Raw genomic sequence first — 21,791 nt, forward strand, 5'->3', positions numbered from 1 at the left:
CTCTGGGAGGTGGAACCTTACAAATAACCTCAAATATTAGATTATTTGAAACATGTTGTAGTATTTGGCACTCCTTAATTTTGTAGGTGATGTCCAAGGCATACATTTCCATGCTGGAAAGCGTTCATTAGTCTCCTTTACACGCATGTGTAGCACAACACTTGATGAGCAACTTTACCACATATTATATTTTTACTCTTCCTTGTTCTGACCATGAGTTGCTACAAAAGGCAGAAAGAAATTTGTCAAATTAATCAATCTGCATAACTGGCAGTTACAGAAGAAAAAGCCAGGCAAATCTGAGTTGCAGGAAATGTTGCAGTTCAATGCAAAACCAAGTGAAGTCTGTCTACGTATTCTTGTTCTCGAGCTACAGTCAGAAATGTATTTGCTGTGTTGTGTTGGTTTTGCAAATCAGGACCTACTTTGCATTACTTTGAGGAATTTCTGAGCCTTGGGGCTCAGCTGAGTTACCCAAGCAAAGGCTCCCTGTTTCACTAGAGATACCTTGGAGTACGGCTTGACCTCCAGCTACCAAACCCATGGGGTGCTCTGCAGCACTACATTTTTAAGGGACATGCATAAAGCTTCCACCTGTTTATATGCTAAGTCTTTACATTGAGCTAGCAAGCATTCTTACAGCACTATGCAAACCTGTGGAGTAATTTTGCCACTTATAAACTCCTGCTTACAAAACTTGTATTTTCAGTTGCACAAATTGTATCTATGGCCATCACTACTGCAGAACTGAACTCTCCCTTCCTTTACAGACTGATTCAGAGAACATGTTAGGAAGTATTTTAATGTCAGACTGAGGTGGGTTTTTTTAAGTATCCAGAAGTAGTTAAAAGCTACTCAGCAGTTTGAGAGTTAGTAGCCAAGTCTTAATACCAGGGAATAAGAAGAGGGCAAACAAGATAAAGGCTTATGTTAGCTCCCCAGCACACAGCTGGAAGTTACTTTGCACCGTTTTTCAGGCGTTTGATACCCAACAGAGTTACACGCAATCTGTACATAACCGTTGGCTGTATTTACACATTCATCCTGCATGCTCTCTGCATGTAACTTCTGTAATGAACATCAACTACAAATTCTACACTATAGCTCAGCCTGCACATCTGTGCATGCAGGTACAGCTGTCTCCTTACTCTCCACCAGCTGCATGCACACAGAAGCCCTGAAACTGGTCTGCAGGAGCCCACATGCAGCATCTTCTCCTGATTAGATCAAGACAGGGCATAAAGCCTGAACTTCACCTTTTCTGTCGCATGAGAGGCACTGCTGAACAAACCTGCACTCCACCACTAACACTACCAGAGCAGCAGAGAGAAGGAGACAGGTTATGAAAGCAGACAGTCTGCTTTCCATTCTTGGGAGAATGCACAGATAGTACCATGGGTATGTGTTGCCCTGTGTGTGCCCTGGGCTATGATGCCAGAAATATCGGTCCTCTTAACACCCATGCCTACTTGCATTCTCCTTGCACTGCACCAACACTTGCTCCTTCTTATTTGTCATCAGCTTTGGCAGTTTCCAGGTTCTGAAGTCTGGAGCAGATTCAAGCAGCAAAAGAAAAATCTCAGCAAGGTGGCAGCAAACAGCCAGCCAAAACAAACAAGTCAGGTTTAGAAAACCTTTGTAGTTCATCTTTGAGAATAGAATCAATCACCTTTTCAGCAGTGTGGTCCTCTGGCCTTCCAGGAAACGGACTGATTCCTTAATCTTGCAGCATATTTATATATATATATATATTTACATTTGTTTCTTACCATTAAAGAATAGAAAATATGAAAGTCCTCTGAAGATTTCTTTGATAGTACCAGGGCCTACTTGTGTTGCAATTGCACCAAAGTAAGCCAAGATTTGCTCCAAGATTTGCTCCAAGAACAGCAGTACTCTGACCTAGTATAAAGGCAGTACAAAAGGACAATTTTCATACTAATATGTTTAGGAGATAGTGCAATTACTCTGGGTTTATAGAATGGCAAAATAATTAATTGGTCTCTCTGTAATATCTGAAAGATAGAGCTATATTAATCTACAAAACTAACCATAATCCAGATATTTATGATCAGGTTCATGATTAACTCCCTGAGTGGATCTGGGCTTTTGTGTGTCACATTTGGAAGAGTAGTGTGAAGCTCAGTTCTATTAAATGGGCATGGATAGGGGAAGCATATTCATCTATCAACACCAGCTCTTTTTTTCTAAAGGAATGTGGTTTGTGATGCCAGGTCAGTAGGCATCAAGTCCTGTCCTGCCTGTCATGGGAATAGGGGCTCATTTGTGACACTCAGCACTGTGTCATGCTGTAGATTCAGTCAGTGCTATCAATTTCATCTCCATAGCATCCATTACCCAGACACTCAGTTTTGGGATTTACAAACAAAAAGACTATAATAAGGCTATAATAATGTATTTGTATAAGGATTGTACATTTTATGAGGTATCCGTTTACCATAAAATAACTGTAAGGATCTGGGAGAAGAATCTGAGTCTGACCAAAAAGTGTAACATAAAAAAAATAGGATTTTTGTGACTGCAAAGAAAGCCTTGTAAAGCGAGACCACGGTTGTACATTCATGTGAGATGTAAGGAGCTATTTCCCAAAGATAGATTTAATTTTTAGAATTTCTAATATTTAACAGTTGCCCTTTAGAGTAATTTACCATGTTAAAGTAATACAGGAGGAAGCAATATGGCTAAAATGAATGTATACCTTACTGAAATCAACAGGGTTAATATGGCATTGACAGGACAGGATTTGACCTTCAGGGCCTTTTTTCAAGAAATATTACTGACTCCGTTTAAAAGCTGAATAACAGTGAGCGATCTCTCTGAAATACCAGGGTCAGATTTCAAGATTGTGTAAAGCTGTTAAACATACCAAAATGGGACTTCAATATTAACTTAAAAAGGTCAGATCCCGTAGTTTAAAGGAGTGCAGATAAACTGCCGTGCTGATGAAGCGTTCCACCTTTGAATTAACCTTACACAAGAGCTGCTTGCTGTGCCAGACTGCACTGGCATTCTGCAAGGTGGGTACTCACCAAAGTGATAATGGGGACTCAGGACTGAAAGCTAAAGGATGCTTAGTTTCAGCCCCAAAATGTTAAATTCATTTAACCTTAGTACAAGAGTGTGACCATAAATAGTAAGCCTAAGCTGGCCTCCCTGCCACATTGCAGAATTTTTCAGCACACCAAATCATTGACACTGAAAAGCAAATGTAACTGGTTGACCCCAAAAGCTCCTACTCATTTTAACTGCTTTGTTAAATTCATCAAGAATAAGAAAACCAGTAGTATAGCTCTTTTTTTTTTTTAATCTAAATTGGTTAGTTTCACCTAATATCAAGGCAGTGAAAGTCCCTGCCTGTCCCACAACGGATTCCCAGTCATGCCACAATACAAACCTGCTCCTCTTGACCTTGGGGACAAGCACAAAGGAGAAAGAGTGCAGACACTACCAGGAAAATTGCTTCCTAGGGCCATAGGCCAAGCAAGTCTGTACTTCAAGAACATAAGTAAAGCACATTCATTAGTTTAACACAACAATCGAAAATTCTGAGACCAGTGCACAGGATTTTGGAAAGTCTCCATATTGATCTCCCACCTCACTTAAAGATTTGCTTGTGACTGCAGTCAGTCCAAGCTGATTGAAATTAAACATTTACATAACCATCTAATGTAAAACCTCGTCATCTCCAGTGTTTACTGTTGTATTTGAATGCCATGAGTTAAGGCAGTGCTTACTAACTTTGATCCAGAACCAGAAAGTACAAATTTTATCATTATTACACGAGACATTACTTAAGTGTATGTTATCTTCAATGGAAACAGTTCCTCAGAGTAAATCTCTTACAAAATCATTTGGCTAGAATACTGTAGTTTTGAATCTGGAAATGAGAACTACTAGTAGTTTCATGCAAGGCAATTCCAACACAAGGAAAATTAATGCATATTGCAGAGGAATAATTCTTGGATAAGAGGGAGAACTATATTAATCTTCAGCTGCTTATAGGCCATAAACAAGATGTTTTATAGAGGTAGCTGAAGAACTACAATTGGGTCTACTTGAGCTTTAGAGAGAGCCATCAGCTGAAAGCTTGGTAGCCAAATAATGACAGCATTTGGCCGTTTTTGGGTGGGTGTAAGTCTTTCCATGCCACCAAGCAGATAATGGATTGACTTAATACTCTTATCTAAAAGTCCTCATTCTAGTGATTTCTCAGAATTATCATTTTTTTAAAAAAAAGACTCCTTAAACATTGTTAAACTAGCTGAAAGTTTCCTATTCTGCCTGTTCAATGCAGAAGAGCTCTTTAACCTTATGGAGAGAGTCATAAGAAATGACCATTACATACAGTAAGCTCCATTTTCATTAAAAAGATATGTTTTCAGTAAGGAACTAGACAAGTTTCAACAGGCGTTGTCTACAAAACCCATCCTCCCAAAACACAATGCCTGCATCAGGCACATAAGGCTATCTGCTTTCGCCACTAAGCTAGCTGGAGATTACATGCTTTTCATTTCAGCATTTGATTTTCAGGAAATTCTGTTCCCACTGAAGCAAGGTTTGTGTTTCTGGAATTTCTTTTGCGTGTGCCATGTGTTATCGGCACAAAGTAGGTTTGGTATTAAGTATAATAAATTTTATGTTACAAACCACTGACAGCTAAATAAGACTGCTTCCAAAGTCCCTGTAGGACATCTCAATCAGAATACAAATACAAGAAGCACTTCTGATGCTTCATACAAGATGTATAACTCTGTAATATTAATCAATTTAACTTGTACTCAGAAAATTATTCCAGTAAGTAGCACATACAATATTTTTCGAAACCCAGACAGAAACTAACGTATAAATAGTGAGAGGTGAGAAGAAAAGGAAACTGAAGTATAGCCAGATGTTCTTGTTGCAAGAGCTCATTCATTTTCTTTTCAATTCTGTTCCCTGCATATGAGCCAGCTCCAGTCAAACTCCAGCTCCCCTGCTCCAAGCACAGCTGATGTTGTTGTTCACAATGAACATAAGGAGAAGGTGAATGCTATTACAGCTCAGTGCCAGACTGTAGTCCTCACACAGTGCTATTGAGCTTATTACTCAAAAAAAAAAAAACCCCACACCAAAAGCATCTTGGTGACATACTAAGACCAGTATATATTGCATAAAATTGGCTTAAAATTTCCTGGATTATGTATGATATCCATGGCAAATGCCATTTTTTCCCCATCTGGTACTCTTCTATCCCTTTTTGGCAGTACTTACTATTGATCCCCTACTGAGCACTTACTTGCATTTTCAGTTTATTTGGGTTTTGGTAACCTGTTGACTTCCCTGACACCACTGGAGGCACATCTTCCTCTATTTCTTTTCTGCAGCACTCCCAGAGGAGTTCCTGTACTGGTCTCCAGTGTCTGGTGGCTGACACCAGGCTGCAAAGTCCCTGTGCTGGGCCACAAAGACCCTACACTGGGCTGCAGCCACCCACAGCCATTGCAGCAAACAGGGGCTGCCACTCCACCTCCAGCCTACAGCTATCAGCTTGCTCCAGAGTGCTGACCTCAGCTGAAAGGAAAAATTTCCTTAATTGCAAAGCCACAAAAATTGGCTCCTTGGGGGCTATGGGAAGGGGAAGAGGAGATATGCAGCAAATGAGGAGGGGGGAAATCCAAGAAGAGGTCCAGTGACAGCCAAAAAAGGCAGGGAAGGTAAAGGTGTACCACAGATGGCTAACACAGGAGAGAAGATGCAAATTCTTCTTCTTGAAATAAAATCTCTACATAGTGACCTCATACAAAATAAAGCTTATCCTAAGCACTTACCTTACTTATCCTTGAGACATACTCATCTGCCCAATTCAAATAATTCAAATAACCTTAGTGGAAGGGTGTATAAGACTGTATACAAGCCTATTACTTCTCCAGTACCAGTAACTGGAGATGTAAGCAATAACTTGCCTTATGAATAGTAACAGTAAGGCTATGAGGTTTCGTTTGATGATTTTCGTTATTTTTAAGATGTACATTATACGCAGAGCAACAGTTCACAAGAGCATCAACTTTCATAATATCTTTTAAAAGTTACTGATGCAAATCCTCCCCTTTCATGCAATTGTTTATACTGTTAACAGGTTTTAAGCCCAAAGTTGTTGGAGGCATAAACATTTCTTTTAGTACTTGGTAATTCAAAGCTATGGTCAGACAACTCTGAGCCTTTCTGAATGCAATCAGCATCCCTACAGTTCGCAACAGCAACACAAAAGCAACCAGCACTCATAACAACAAGGGAGAAGGGACTATTGTTCTGTGTGGTTTTCTAAATTGGTCCTTTTTTGGTGTATGATGGGGTCGAATCAGTTGCAGCCAGAGCTGCACGCAGTATGACCAGGCTGTAGGGAAGGCAGCTGTGCATGCGTAGCCTCAGCATGCTGCCCATGCACCCCCATTAGCACGAGACCCGGTGCTCCCCAGGCTGTCTGCATGGAGTGGCTGCCTTCCTGTAACACCCCAGAGCACCCACATTAGCAACTGCTACCACCTAATTAGGTATTCCATCACCATCAGTGCATGCCTGTGATGAGTAAAACCCAGTAATTACACCAGACAGTGAACAGTTGCAGACCTAGAGGCTCTGTAATGCTGCTGCTTACAAATTCATTCACTGCAGCGTGCTTAGTGAGTCACAGCCACTCCACGCATAGTGTCACAGCAAAGATAAGTGGTTCCAGGGGTGCATTGCAGCTCCCTGGCCCCCAGGCAAAGCAGGAAAGGGGAAGATGTGCAGTGGAGGATTGCTGGTCCTAAAGACAGCACAATGACTTTTTTCCCCTATCCCTCTCTCGGACTTCAGATTAGCGCCAACACCACCAGTGTTTTGGGATGGCAGTTTAGGACTTTTTGGTGGCTTTGGAAGAGAATTGGTCATCCCAGGCACAGAACAGACAGACTGGGAATAGTCAATAAAACATAAAACCTGATCACACATAAAGGGATCTTTATAAAATTCTGATTACTGCTGGCTTGTTACCTAAGAATCCCTAAAGAGGTAAGAGATATTGCTTGCTGTGAGGCCCAGGGTAATGAAATTACAAATCCTTTCATGAGTAAGCATATGCTAGAAAGCTACATTTATTTGGCCTACATGTTTGAAACTGTTCAAAAGGTTATTGTCTTGCAAAATTTGGATCAGAAATTACTACTTATATTTGCCTTTCTCTAACAAGGAGCTATATTCAGGGTCATTTTTAATTCCTCAGTGATCGATTAGAATACTACAAACGCTAAAGCAAAGAAGTCTCATTTAAATTCTGTTTCTGAAGAAGTATCAAATACACATACAAAAAAATACTCTTAGATACATACTATAAATAACCAGCAAATGCAGTCCCCTTGAGAAACCTAGTAGGCCCAACAGCCTTGTCTTTTCAAGTGGTTAATTAATTTGTACAAGAAAACTCACGTTTTATTTAAATAGTTTGTCTCCAGCATGTTTTAATTTCAGAACTGAGATCAAATATTCTTGCCGCAAACCATGGATGAAGCTAACTTTTCACAAATGATGCTGTCTACCTCTGCAAAATAGGTACACAGGATGGGTTTCCAAAAATATTCTGATGCATCATAGGTTAGGCACTCAACTCCAGTTGAATTTATTATTTCAACATATAAGTTTTAAATTATCTCGGTAACTAAATCCCATGAAGTTAAGGATATGTGAAAACCCTAGTCTGTGTTCAGTGTCACTGCAGAAAACCTGTCCGATGCAGACACTGTCTTTTGGGCTTGTGCCAGCATCAGCAGTGCCTTGCTCCTCCAGGGCAGGATGAGAAACCTTGGATACTGCCAATATACATTCCCCAGCCAGTCTTGAACGTCTCATCCTGTTTCACCTTTTCTTGAAACATTCTTTGCACCTCCCCTTGGTGCCAACACTTAACACAATTAATTTCCTTTAAAAAAACCACTCGAGCCAACTTCATGAATAACAGTCCTTGTGCAAAACGAACTCAATGTATAAAATGCACTATCAGTGGATAGGAAATCTGACTACACCACATCATTGCACCAGATGCTGGGAAAAAAGACCTTACTCTTGAGAGTGTGTTTAATGAAGGCAAGACTAGCAAGATCTGAAGGAACATACATGTTTCTCCCACCTGGTACTGCACATTGTGTCTGCTTGCCATGGTCCCCAGTGATTCATAGCCTTATCCATAAGATCACACTGAAGTGAGCTTTTCTTCATTTTATGGGTAACTCAGGAAGACAGAGAGCCTTCTCAAACACTTCTAATTATGAGATTGGCAGGTACTGGGGTTTAGAAAGAAAAGACCTCAAGGCCTGAGCATTTCTGTAAGCTGTTTAGGCTCTTAAAAATCTGCATATATCTGACTATCACAGGTTATGCAGGCAGTTTTTAGTAAAGCATGGTGCTGAAACTTTGCATTCTGCATACCAGGCTTGTGCTTGCACCACTTCACAGCTCTTCACATCTTTAAGAAAAGATCCTCTAAACTATTTTCACTAACTAAAGGTCATGAGCTCCTGGTTCAATATACAGCTACTACTTGTAATACTCTATGAGAGTATTACAAACAGTACTATAAAAGCCTGACACAAAAGTATTGCTGATCAGGAGCTTATGACCTTTGGTTAGTATCTCCATTTTTGCAAGGAGATGCACATGATGAATAGAAGAAAGTCTGCAGTGAGGAGGTCTTGAGCGCACCAGGGGGATTCTTGCAAAGAAAGAATAATACTCCAAATTCAGAGCCCACAGCTTTGAGAGGCATATTGAAGCCCAGCCAGCTGGAAAAACAGCAGTAGTGGTCTGACCCACAGCAGTACCCAGAACACAAATAGGCAAGCAGCAGTCACGCAGCAACATGCCCAGAGAGATCATCTAGACACAAACACTAAACCATCAACACTGACCCCAGAAGTATTCTCCTGGGTAGGGTAAGTCTGGATACTCAAAATTCAGCTGCTGCCTACATGCCTAGGCTGGCAGGCTTGATCAGCCCTTCCAATCCATGCTCAGATTCCTCAAGTGGAACTACTTAAAACACTTGATACAGGCCTAATGCTGCATCCACTGAAAGCAAGAGCTTTGGAATCAAAGCCAGGCCACGTCTGGCAGTCCAGGGCCTGGAGACTTGATACTATTGGCTACTGTTTATTTCAGAGTCTGCAAACAATTACTCTGAATACATTCCTCCATGTGATTGGGGCAGACTCTGGTTTTCCTTGCACCCTTTGCTCACAAATTCATGCCACAAACAGTGTTTAGTGCACATACACTTGAAATTACTGGTCTTGTTAAAACAGAAAGTGCCAAGAGGGCCCATCCCAGCACAAGTGGTTTCCTTGCTGGCCAATCTCAGCCCCTACTTATGCTTTTAGGTATCGGAAAGAAGATTACTAAAAAGGCAGGGAAACACGACTGTGGTGACTATTGTACCTCAGGCAGGTTTCCTTCCAAACCTTGTGTGCAGGGGGGCAGACCTAGCCATGCTTCATCCTGCAATGCCCTGCTCAAGCACAAACTTGAAATGACAGGTCCACTGCCAGAAGGGCTGGTTGGCAGTGGCCCAGCAACCCAGACCTGCCAGCTAGTCCGAGAGAGGTCCCTGCATGAGCTGCTCACGGCTTTGCCACCAGCTGGGCCAGTGGAGCTGGATGAGGAGGGGGTGGCAGCCCCTGGCCATGGGCTCACAGCATTGAGGTGAGCAAGGGCAGGGGTCTAGGAAGAGATTGTGCACTAGAAGCCATGAGAGGATCAGCCCCCCACATACCATACATGGGGGTGTTTTGTTTTTAATTAGGAGATGGCTGCATTCTTCTTTTTCCTCCTAAACTAGCATCTGGCTACCTAGTAAGGTATGAATGTCATTTGTGGCAGAACAGATAGATCCATTTTGCGTCTCTCTCTTAAAACACTTCTTAATTTTATAGTATTTTAGTCTTCCTCTTTCTGTATCTCAGCCTGCCATATACCCATTAACGCTATCTTCCTCTATAATCTTACTCTCTCAGTATTTTAACTACCAAGAAGAGTACTGAATGCTGTCACCTGGGGCTGTAATTCGTTCTGATTCACACTTGCTGGCCCGGAGGCTTTTCCTCCCTGCACCCCACTCTCCTGAGGTTTTTTTTGTTCCTCAGTTATCCTAGTTTGAGGGCTCAAAGCTGATCTCTTCCTGTTGCAGAGAGAACTGGGACTAAGTAGACAACATAAGATTAAGCCCAAGGTAATTCAAGTAAATGTGAAAGAACACTTCACCTGATACCAAAAACACCCAAAGTAATCACAAATATAATTCGTGTTTCTGAAGGACCATCCACAGCCTTCTCCTACCTCCAATGCATTTTATGTTGGCAGTAGGAGGGATGAAGGGTCAGTGTGATCAGGGAATGCCTTGGAAACTCTCACTGCAGGTCTGTTTTATGGATCTCATTTCGTATTTGTCCTCAGTTCAGAAACTGAAGGTCATCTTTCTCCTTGAGCCTCAATATCAGCAAACGTGCAGTAGATGGGATGGTTGAAATCTCAACTACAGCCTTAGAAGTTACACAAGAGCCTCCCAGTACCTCCTACCTGATCAGGATTTACATGCAATAAGTGCCATTCTCATATTCACTGATCTCGGCTTGCAAATATTTACTTGGTGCAATTTACTTCAGTTGGAGAGCAAGTATCTCTTAAAATGACCATGATAAACTCATCCACAACTGGTGATTTTTTAAGTGGAAAAAACCTCCATTCTGAAACGCAGTGGTTCCAGCTAGACACAAATTGCTATTCAGCCTGCCAAAACTAGAATGCAAATCATAAAGCATTCACAACAAGACTACCTGAGTTACATTTATCTAAGAAACAGCACTCTACTGGCAGAGCACAGGGAAATGGAAAAAAGCGGGAAAATATAACAAAACTTGACAGTAAGATCTTTAAAGATGTTTTCTTCAACTCTCCCTCTTTAGGATGAGGTAGTAGGAAATACAGACATTAAAACTCCCTCTGCTGCTCTTGCAGTAAGTGACAGGGTAAGATCAATGTTTGGGAAAAGACTGTATAAAAAGAATAGTCTCAATCAATCTCATCCCTTTACTTTGTGAAAGTACTTAATTTACACTTTCTTAGCTGAGCAATTACCTCTACTTTACACTTACAGTTCCTTTAGGAATGGAGTAATTAGCATTTGCCATAGAAACTTCAATAGGTCTGTATGTTTCTGAAGAAAGTTGCTCTTAGTCTATATTCAGGATCTATGACTTGTGCACTCACACATGGAGTAAAAGAAATGTTTCCACAGCAGGGAGTGCTACAGGCTGGCACACAATGCAGGGTGGCAGAAACCCCTGAGCAGCAGCAGACGTCCCCTTCAGAGGCAGGAAAGCATCCACTGGGCTCACGCAGCCCTGCAGAGCTGGTGCTGCGCTTCCCACCTTGCAAATGGAGAAACCAGCTCCCCAAAGTCACCATTTTACCAGTGGGTTTGCAATAGGGCCCATTTCTGTGATGACAGCAGCACCCACATCCTCCCTGTGGGCTACGAGTGCTGCTGCTGCCCCAGAGAGACACCAGTGAGGGCCTGGCCTCACACAGCACCCAGTTAAACTGCAAATCAGCTGGTCTAGAAAAGCTCAGAGCAGCCAAAAAAGGAGAAGGTAAAAAATTCCCAAAACAAATGGCAATTGACTGGAGTCCATGAGCGAAGACACTAAACAGATCATCTTAGCTAGCTGATGCACAATACAGTGCAATATTACATCTCATTGTATATGCTTGTGTCTAACAGCAGCTTTTTAGAGGCAGAGATATTTCCACCCCCGGGCTGGGCAAAGCTCAGCACATACCCCAGAGCAGCCTCACCAGGGATGGCACCTCTTCTGGGGACCAACCCACATGTCAACGAGAAGGCAAGCAACACATGCCAGCCTCAAAGAGTTATACTGAAACACAGATGAAAAAAATGAAGCAAAAAAGCAGAATCAAAACACAAAATTATCCTTTCTAGATCACCAAAGTACTCCATGTTGTTTTCACCATTAGATTATGTATGATCCATTAGAGATTTGGGAGATGAAAACTCAGCTACATATAAAACCAAAGTGAGATACATAAAATATAAGTAATGAACCCAAGTTTTTAACCAAAGGTATCAGGGATCCAACCACAGCTGCCTTCTGGTTCCAGGATACAGCTAATAGGAAGAACAAATGCAATAGCCAGCTAACTTGGGCTGAATTTTTAGTGGCAGCGAATGTTTCTGTTAAGCCTACTATACTTTTCTAAACTCTGGAGAAACAAAAAGACTAAAAAAAAAAATCTAGAATGCCCCTACAGCCACAAAAATGTATCTCTCAGTGACTCAGAAAACTGAATAAATGTATGTTTCCAGAAAAAAGCAATTAATATGAAAAGTCAGCAACTGTATTGAAGATTTCAAGGAAGGAAAAACCCAAAATAAAGAAAATCCATTTCCATACACAGTCCAATGAGAAATAAAAAGGAAAATTAAATTAAGTGCAAAAACCCCAAACAATCTCCTAATCCAGGCCTCCTTTCTGAGGCAGCCACTACTGGGAAGGCACAGCCACTTCCAGCCCCTTGGGCTGCATGCATCTTCCCTGCGCACTGTGAACCTCTGCAATTACACAGCATTCACGGTGGCCAAAACACCCTCCCTGAGCTGTGAGCAATGGCATCTGCACCCCACTGCACCCTGCTGAGAGCTGATCGAACAAAATCTGCACTTGCTGCTTCTGGGAGACCATGGGCAGGGAAGCATGCGGACAGTGGCCCAGGAGCACCTACTTGTTTTGGGACATGAGCGACTGCCTGCATGAGGCCTGGCCCACATCGCACCTCAAAGAGATAGACAGGACCTGAACACTGTCTTGGGGCCACCCATGTGTAGCCTCTGAGCAAAAGCCCAACTGCACCCAGAGGTGCGGCACTACTGTGCTGTGAGAGTGGCAGCCTTATTAGGAAGCAGTGAAACAGCCTCGCAGGTTTCAAAACATAGGGGATTGATACAGTTTACATCATGCTGATGATTCCTGGAGGGAGAAGAGAAGTTATTTGGCAAGTCTGGTAGTTTATGCCATTTTATAGTTAGAAATACCCGTACAAAATTTATGTTTTCATTTTATATCTGAAGGCAAAATTAATTTTTCTTTCAAGTCTGACTAATATCTCTCTTACTGGCTCAGGAATTACCAAAGAGACAGAAGATGTATGTGTTTTATTACTTGAAACATGTGGATCTACTCACATGAGTTACAACCACATCAATTAAAACTGAACAAGTGAAAATCAGCAGTCCCTAAGCATAGCACTGGTGCTAGCCATGTCAAGGGAGATTCCTGATTTTTGGAGAAGGTTCTGTAGTTCCTTTACAGCCTGTACAGACCTGCTTCCAGCAACTGTTCCTAATGGGAATGGTGAAGCAGACCGGGGGCAGGGGCTGCCTGGCCAGGCCCCACTTGCCAGCAGCTGTGGGGTGATGCATGTGGTGCAATGACACTAGTGCTCACTCTCAGGATGTGCAGCAACTCCATGGGCCAGAGAACCAGCAGCCTCAGAGCTGCATCATCTACAGCCAGAGAGTGTTGTGCTTCCAAGGGCTCTTTATTTTCATTTCTACTTCTATAATATTTAAAGGAAATGTTATAAAAATATATATGTATATCAGCTAAGGCAAAAATGGCATCCAGTCATTTCCAGGCCTGCTTCTGTAGGCTAGGCAGCTCATGCCTGACATGACATCCAGCACTTTTTGCTCCTATCCAACAGGCAACCTGACCTAATCCAAACCCCAACCAGACCTGTCTCAGCCAAGCAGTTCCCAGGAATCAGAGATTGGAAATCATCCAAGGAGACTCTAAAATGTAGCAGTTCATTCCGCTGCTAAACACTTTCACCCCAATTGGCTTTCTTAAACCCTGTCACTGTGAAAATTTCAGGATGGTCCACCCATCTTTCCTTTTTGAAAGAAAAAAAAAGGCATTTTAATTTTAAATAGATTGTTTTTAAATTACATCAGAAAACAGGTTATTGTGTATTAATCCTAACTCAGATTCATTTATTATGCACAGCCTTGATGCACAACTCAAATCAGATTTTGTGGTAGGCTGCAACAAATATAAGGGAAGAGCTTTGTGCTTAAGCTGCATGGTAATACTAAATAGCATAAAATCTGACTACAGATTAACTCAGTGCACCACGTAGGCAGATGCTTTTTGCCACTTGCATTTGCACAGAGCAGATGAAGGTGTTATGGGCAGATCCTCTTACTCAGGTTACACAAACTGGAAGGCTGGAATCAGTTCACTGCTCTCTTAGGATCATCAGCCAGTCACCCGTTTGATTCATTTTCCACATAACAAAAGGAGCTACAGGTGAAATGCAACAAGCATACATGAAGAGAAAGTAGGTAGCATAGAGGTAAGGCTTGGAGCACATTAGGTACCTACTAAATCACTTTTGAAAGTCTACACTTCCTAATGGCATCCCTCTGGATGGTATGTGTGCTCAGCTAATGTTTTTGCATTTCAAGACATTGCATTCACATGCTGCTGCCTGGTGTACTCCTACTATGCACTGAGGTTCTTCAGGTAAGACTGGTTTCTAAAGCATTGTTTTGGTGAAATCAAGAAGTCAAGGTCTGACTCAGATTATAGCTGCTATCACTAATTTTAAGGTCAACATTTACAATAAAAACGTAAGTGGAAGAAAAAGGCTACCACCTCCATTCAATGGACCTCGTACCACTTTTGTTTGGTCATGTGTTGCTGTTTGTGTTGGGACCTAGAGTCTCAGCTCCAAATCTTCTATCCTCCTATCTCCCTTAAAGTTCTTGAGTAGATGGACTAGGCAGCTCAAGATGTTTAAGGGCTACCTAGATAACCCAGGAAGAAATATCACTCTCTAGGGAGTAATCACTATTCTCTACTCAGACTGCAAGTATTATACATCTGAGTCTCATGAGAACATTTTGTGCCACAACTTGAAAAAGGAGATATTACTCTTGATTTGATGAAAAATGAATTGGAAATATGAGCTGTATATGTGCTAATTTATAGCGATGAAGTTTGCATTCATTACAGTAACGAGGGCTGCATAAAGCATATAATCATCATTCACTGCAGATGTCAAGAGGAATCCAGAGGCAGAGAGGAAATACATTCACTTGCCACAGTTGATCATAAACATCATAAACTTCCAGCTCCCAAAAAACACAAAGCAAGAGGCAGTCCTTTCTCTCCCTACTAGTACTCAGGGGTATTTGAGTGTATCTATCAAGTTCTTGTGCTAATGAGCGTGGACAGCCTTTCAACCATAGGATAAATATTACAACAAGTGCTATAAATATTTTCATAGTAGAAGCACAACTGTTTCACTTCCCAGCAAAAGACAAAAGCTACAAATGTGATTACATTCAGTTGGTAACTGAGGGATCCAAGAAGATAACTAATGAAATCCTTTTGTGTGGAGTAAGACGTTTCTCTAACATCACATTAGAAATTAAAAGCAAGTAATGGAAGGAAAAGGTCAGGGTTTAAAAAATCATCATCTGAAATAGTTAGAACACCAGCAAAACACCATCCACAGTCTGCAAAATCGAAGCGAGGTAGGCAATAATGAAATGGTATCTATAATGTCAAATGAAATGTAAGACATCTTCTGAAAGAGATGAAAGAAGGAAACTGGAGGTTTGCTTGATTTCATAACCACGTGGAGCAGTAAGAAGCAACAAACAGTGGATATGCACTGATGTTATTATGAATAAAATTTCTCTAGACATCTATACTGGAAGTAGTTCTTACCTTCCGGTAATCTGGGGTTAGCGTGAATAGAGTTGGGGTCCCCGTCTTCCTCGGGATGGTAACGATAAAGCGTCTGTGACTGCTTTTGGGATGACTGACTATGGTCTTCCTTCAGAGCAACAGGAGGAGAGGTTGTTGCACTGAACTTTACCTTGGGGAAAGCATTTCCCTCATGTGTTTCACGGGAAGATTTTGACCAACTGGGCTCTGTTAAATTCACTTTCAAGTCTAGATACATGCTGTTCCCTGGGTCTTCTTTTCTGGCATGCTTTTTCATTTTAGAGTGGGGGACTCTTTCTTGCTCATTCTTCTCTTTGTCCCCTTGCTTCCCCTTTGGTCTCCTCTCCAATTCCTCCAGGTGCTTGGGTGTCTCAGTGGTGGCTGTTGTGTGCCCTGGAGGACCACTGGTGGTTGCTGGTGCATCCTTATGTGTCACTTGCTGGAGGGATGCTGCAGTGGTGCGGGGCACCCTCTTCCGCTCACTTCTTTCTGTGGCACTGCGAACTTCAGAGGGGACCTTAGGCACTGGTGTGGTGAGTGGCGCAGCTGTTTCCTCAGTGTATTGATCAGCTGGAGCCAAAGCTGAAGGAGCAATGCTGGCTGGTAGGTAGTCATAATCCTCGCTTTGCTCTTGACTGATGCTCTCTTGCTCTAGGTGGGATGAGTAACTCCTGTATTTTTTTGGAGACTCCACCTGGGTGTTGTCTCCTTCTGGTGCCTCCTGGTCGTAGCTGTATGGATCATCGTAGTGCCTCTCTGGTTCGCTATCTTCAGCATCTATTGGACTTGCCGTGTTTAAGGCAAATGTGTTACAGTCTGGAAGCTGGTAGCACATCAGCTCACCACCAGCATTTGGGCAATGGCAAACCTTGCAGGGGGGCATGTGGAAGGTGTGCCCTGCTACATACTTCTGGCCCTCATGGAGGCAACCTATTCTCCCGCACTGAGGACACCCATCAGCTGGCACCACCGCATCAATGCAGTTTGGGGGCAGCTCTGGGCATAGCATGAACTGGCAGCTGATCTTGCCTCCTCCCTTGGGGCATGAGCACTCAGTGCTTCCAAAGTCCACAAAGTAAGACTGCCCTTCGGGTACTTTGCCATTGATAAAGCCCACGTTGACACAGTCGTAGTACTGGTAGCCTTCACATGTGCAGCCGTGCTGCAGACATGTGGCACAGCACTCGCCAGGCTCCAGCACGTCCTCAACGCAGTTGTCCAGGGGCTGGCACTCCACACCCGTGCAGTCCCTCTGTGCATGGGAAATGCTGGTCCCCAGCAGCACAAGGAGGATGGCATTCAAACAGCTCTGCTGCCAGCTCTGGTACCTATCCATAGTCTTCCCAAAGAAATATAGCTCCAGTCCAAACTTGCACATTTAATTTTATTTTTTTTTTCCTAGAAGGCTGTAGATTCAGCTCCGAATCTGCAGTGTTTTTCCAAGTTACCTTTTCTCATAGATCCTAGAGTTATGAAAGAAAACTCTGTTAAAGACTATACTCAGCACATATCCTGTTAAACATTAGAGGTCTTTAAAAGTTGGGACAAAATCCAACATCTGGAAAGCTAAGTACGAAATTAATCATAATGTCTTCCAAGCATTGTAGGCACTAAGTTTGGAGTTGTATGCTTCCCCCTTCCCCCCCATTTTGAAAAAGAAAGAAGGAGGAGAACAAAAAAAAAGTTGTGACTGTTCTGTTTTGAATCTGTTCACAAAATGTATATATATTTCAATAAAAAGGAGGCCTTTATACTTCAATGGCTTTTTGTTAATCTTTCTAGATAAAATGAGAAACATTTTTTGGCAGACATAAGTAAATACACAGTTCTTCCTCTGCAGATGTAAGTTTAAGATAATTATTCTTTATGTTTTAATTACAAAGACCCAAATCTTAAAGATCTTTCTTAGACAAAACTTAGCCTTGAGACGTGAGAATTTGTCTGTACACATGTTAACTCAAAATAAGAGGAGTTTTTTTCTGCCTCCTACCCCCACCTAGCAATCTTTTGCACTTCAGTCTTCAGCATTAAAAGTTGGGGTTTTTTTTTCCCCAGCAGTGCCAAAACAGAACTTCTTTGTATATTGCGGTTACTGTGTGATTAAATGTCATATTAGCTATCCTGTAATACATATTAGAGGCCAGATCCTGACCTCACAGAAGTTGGCACAACTCCACAGCAGGCCTGTAGCATGCAGAGGGATTGACCCTCTTTTGTAACTAGAGTTACAACTATATATGCAGTGGACATTTACACCAACTGAGGATATGCCACAACTGGCAACCACTTCTTTTATTTTTTACAACACCAGTAGTACTTTATAGTGAATTACTACACCATGAACAGAATATATATATATATATATGTGTGTGTGTGTATATATATAAAAATGTGTTGGCATAATAACACTTTTGTTAAAATGCATTGAGGAAAATGAAGTTTTTTGCTTTTTAATTACTAAACCCTTTGACCACAGAAAAGTTTGAGTTAAAATAAATCAGCTGTTGTCCTTTATATCAAAAGCATGCTCAAAAAGCTACATAATTAACACAGAAAAGTAGTTAAGAGAAAAAGTTTGCCTATAGAATTTTATAGAATTAGGGATCTGATTATTTTTCCAGAACCCCTCCCATCATCACAAAAATAAAGACCCGAAAACATTTATGTAGGGAGTAAAATGTAGTCACTTCACTAAGAACAATAAACCACACAAGCAACAGGAATCCTGCCAGAAAATCCATTCAGAAAGATTATTTCTTCCATTCAAACTGGGCTTCCAACAAGTCTGCTTCAGCCTGCTGGAAAGCAGCCAGGCCGTGGGAAAAGCGTGCCTGTTCTGATAAGATATGGACAAACTGTGCTAAGAATTTCCACAGTTCTGCCCTGGATCTTGAATTACTTCAGCACATTGTACAGAGATACAATTCTTACAAATGTAGGCTTTCTACTACTAATTAGAGTATATTAGTTGAGTGTGCTAAAGGATACTGATTGAAGGAAAAACAAAATTGTCAGAAAGTATAATAATGGCTTGGAAGAACCTCACTTTTTCAGAACTGCTCTCAAAACTAGGATATTTCGTATGAAGGAGAATTTTCAATATGTGGTGCTGAAATTAATTCTTCAGAATCCAGCCTGGGAATTAACAATTTATCCTACTTTCAGCAGCTTTTTCCAGGTAATACAAATTTGTAATTATTACATAGCTTTAGCTGGGAAATAATGAATGGAAGGACAATTAAAGATAAGTTGCTTCTTTAAGGGTCCCACAGCAGGATTTTGTCACCATCCCCTCCCATTGGTACCTCCTGGCTTTAATGCTTCAGTGCATGTGAGCCCCTTGGTCAAACTCTGTGCTTGCCAGAGCACTACTGGCAGCAGCTGAGCACAGCTGCCCAGGTTTCCCAAAAGAAACCTGGGCAGGTTTCCCAAAAGAAGCACGCACTTCTCAGCCCTGGCCTGTGCCTCATCAGTGCTTCCCGGGCTCAGAAAGCCCGGGCCCCTGATGTGGGCCATTTGGGTGTCACAGCCCCAGGTTTGGCCAGCCTCTGAGTGCACAAAGGTAGGGCACAGCATTGCCTTAGTAGTCAGCACCTGTGGGCCACATAAAGGACAAGCTTCTGTGCATCACCCACTTTATATCCAAACAACAACTGCTCATAGTCAGCTACTGTTGTCCTGGTGCAGCACAGTCCATCAGGTAAACGTGACGATGGGAGCAGGACAGCCCCGTGAATGGTGTTTGCCTGCCCTGCTTGTACTTTCAGGTTTCCCAAAAGAAGCACTTACTTCTCAGGCATAAACTTGAACTACCAAAAAGAAAACCCCAAATCACCTCATATCCTGAAGCAAGAAGCAGAAAGCCAGTCAAAATTTATATCTAGCATGCCTAGAAGTTCAAGCGCAGCCAAGGGTTTATCATGGGACAGTCCTGTTTTCATGAAAGGAGCTGCTCGACTGCCCTCCCCTACACAGTTATCTCCTCCCCTCCTCATCTGCACCTCCTTTCTATCCAAGGCTTTGTTTGCTTGTCCAGGTCACCTCGAGTTTTTCCTCTCTTGCCTCTCGCCCACGGACAGGCCCAGAGAGCTTGTGCCCCCTCTCTTGCAGCAAGCCCTGTCCCTGCTGCCTGCCTCTCACACTTTCTGCTCAATGCCTTATTCATCCCTCCATACCCTTTCTCTTTTGACCCTTTCCACATCCCTCAACATTTGGTTTCTCAAGCTACCACCCTCAAACTGATAAGGCTGAAAACCTTATAAACCCTTTTTCTGCCAATAACACCACAATCTTCCCTGTCCTCAGGCTCACTTTCCTTTATCAGAGGCTCCTGGTGTAATGATTCCAAACAAAGTATCTCTTTTTAGTCCTTTAAACCATTGTGTTTTCCCTGTATTTTCCCCATCTGTTCCCCACACCCATCGCTCTCCACCTCGCCACCACCACCCCATAAACTTGCATATCAAGAAACAGCCTCTACTTCAGGCACAGAGAAAAAAAGCTTTGAGTGTAGTGCACAGACACAACTACTGAGCCCCACTGAGAAAACGCACCCCTCCAAACAGAGTGGGTGCGCCCTTGCCAGCCCATGCAGCTGATGTGCAACTGCCTCTGGACCTGTGCCCTTCCTCAATGCTGAAAAGGTGCTCTGGAGACAGCAGCTAATTACTTGGTAATGGCATCAAAAGTTGGAGCTGTGAAAGAAAGGTGTATATACCAAGAGGGTAAAAAATGCACTATCTCTGGACGACAGGGGAGTTTAATGCCAGTAGATATTATTGCAATAAGTTGCTTCAATTAACTATTTTAATGCATTATTTAATGCGCTTTTACACAACTGGGACAATACACAAGGGCTTCACCTAAATAAGAATCAGGTCTTTTTACTCTCAGCTCTGTCCTTCACCCACTCTTATCAATGTCATTGACTTTTCTGCTCAGCTGGGTGGGATGCCACAACAAATTAAGCCCTGCACACCTAAAATAAAGGTCTTTCAAAGTCTCTGTTGAAAGCTTTACAGAGATTTACAGCAAGATAACCCAAGGGTCACCCCAGTCCTCATGTTTCCTTCATGACCCCGAAGGCTTCAATTTATGTCCTTTGTAGAGATTCCTAACCTGCTGTGCTGCATATACTGCTCTCCTTTGGTTCCCTGTTGGCTTCAGTGGGGTCATACTGGGCCACTATTAAAGTCACTGTTGCTAGTCCTGTGCACACAGTGCGTCCTGAGAAAGCATGAGTGCACATGCAAGGGAGGGCCAATGTTCTGGACTGGGACTAAGTCCCTCAAAGTCAACAGAATTAAACCTGTGAGTAAATTAGCAGTAACTGGCAGATGGTCAGACCGCAAAGGAGTTCCTTATTCCTCAATTCCTTCTTTAAAAATTATTCATAGGAAAGGCAAAGCAGAGACACCTTATGGAAAACCAGCTTAAAAAAGTAAAAGTCCAAATGAACATGAACTACAGGCAGACATCTTCATGTAAAAGGAAATTAGAATGCTTCCCACTGCAGATGAAACCAGCATCTGTGTGACAGGACATCCAAGGCTAACAGCAACAACCATCAAAATTACAACTGACACTGGCTGAAAAACATCATACTCCTGTCTCCTGGCAGGGAAAAATGGGTAAAACAAAACAAGATTTCAAAATGCTTACTTTGATTCAATTTGGGGGCCAAAAGTTATAAATTCTGACAATTTTGCAAAACAATATACTCAGAGTGATTTACTTCAATTAAAGCCATAACATAAAGTTGAAAGGAAGAATGTTGACTTGATTAAAACAGTTCCGCTGTATTACTTGAAAACTTTGATGAAACCAGTGTGTTCCCACAGAAGATGTAGACATTTTAAATGTGCAACTTCTTTAAATGAAGAGGGATATTTTATTGGGAGATTCTTTTTCCAGATGTTTTCATTTCAGTGCTGAACCAGAAAGCTTATTCTA

The 21,791-nt window shown here is 42.1% G+C and overlaps 1 protein-coding gene across 4 annotated transcripts in view; it reads right to left on the minus strand.

Moving 5' to 3' along the window:
- The window catches only part of FBLN2 (fibulin 2), a 118,144-nt gene that overhangs the window by 65,654 nt on the left and 30,699 nt on the right, over positions 1-21,791 (minus strand). For all 4 annotated transcript variants that reach the window (XM_064454300.1, XM_064454299.1, XM_064454301.1 and 1 more), the window contains exon 2: positions 15,840-17,302. In XM_064454300.1, the coding sequence (XP_064310370.1) occupies positions 15,840-17,217 (1,378 nt within the window). In that variant the 5' untranslated portion in view covers positions 17,218-17,302. The remainder of the gene's footprint in view (positions 1-15,839; positions 17,303-21,791) is intronic.

Source organism: Phalacrocorax carbo, chromosome 6 (genome assembly GCF_963921805.1).
Source record: "Phalacrocorax carbo chromosome 6, bPhaCar2.1, whole genome shotgun sequence".
NCBI lineage: Eukaryota > Metazoa > Chordata > Aves > Suliformes > Phalacrocoracidae > Phalacrocorax > Phalacrocorax carbo.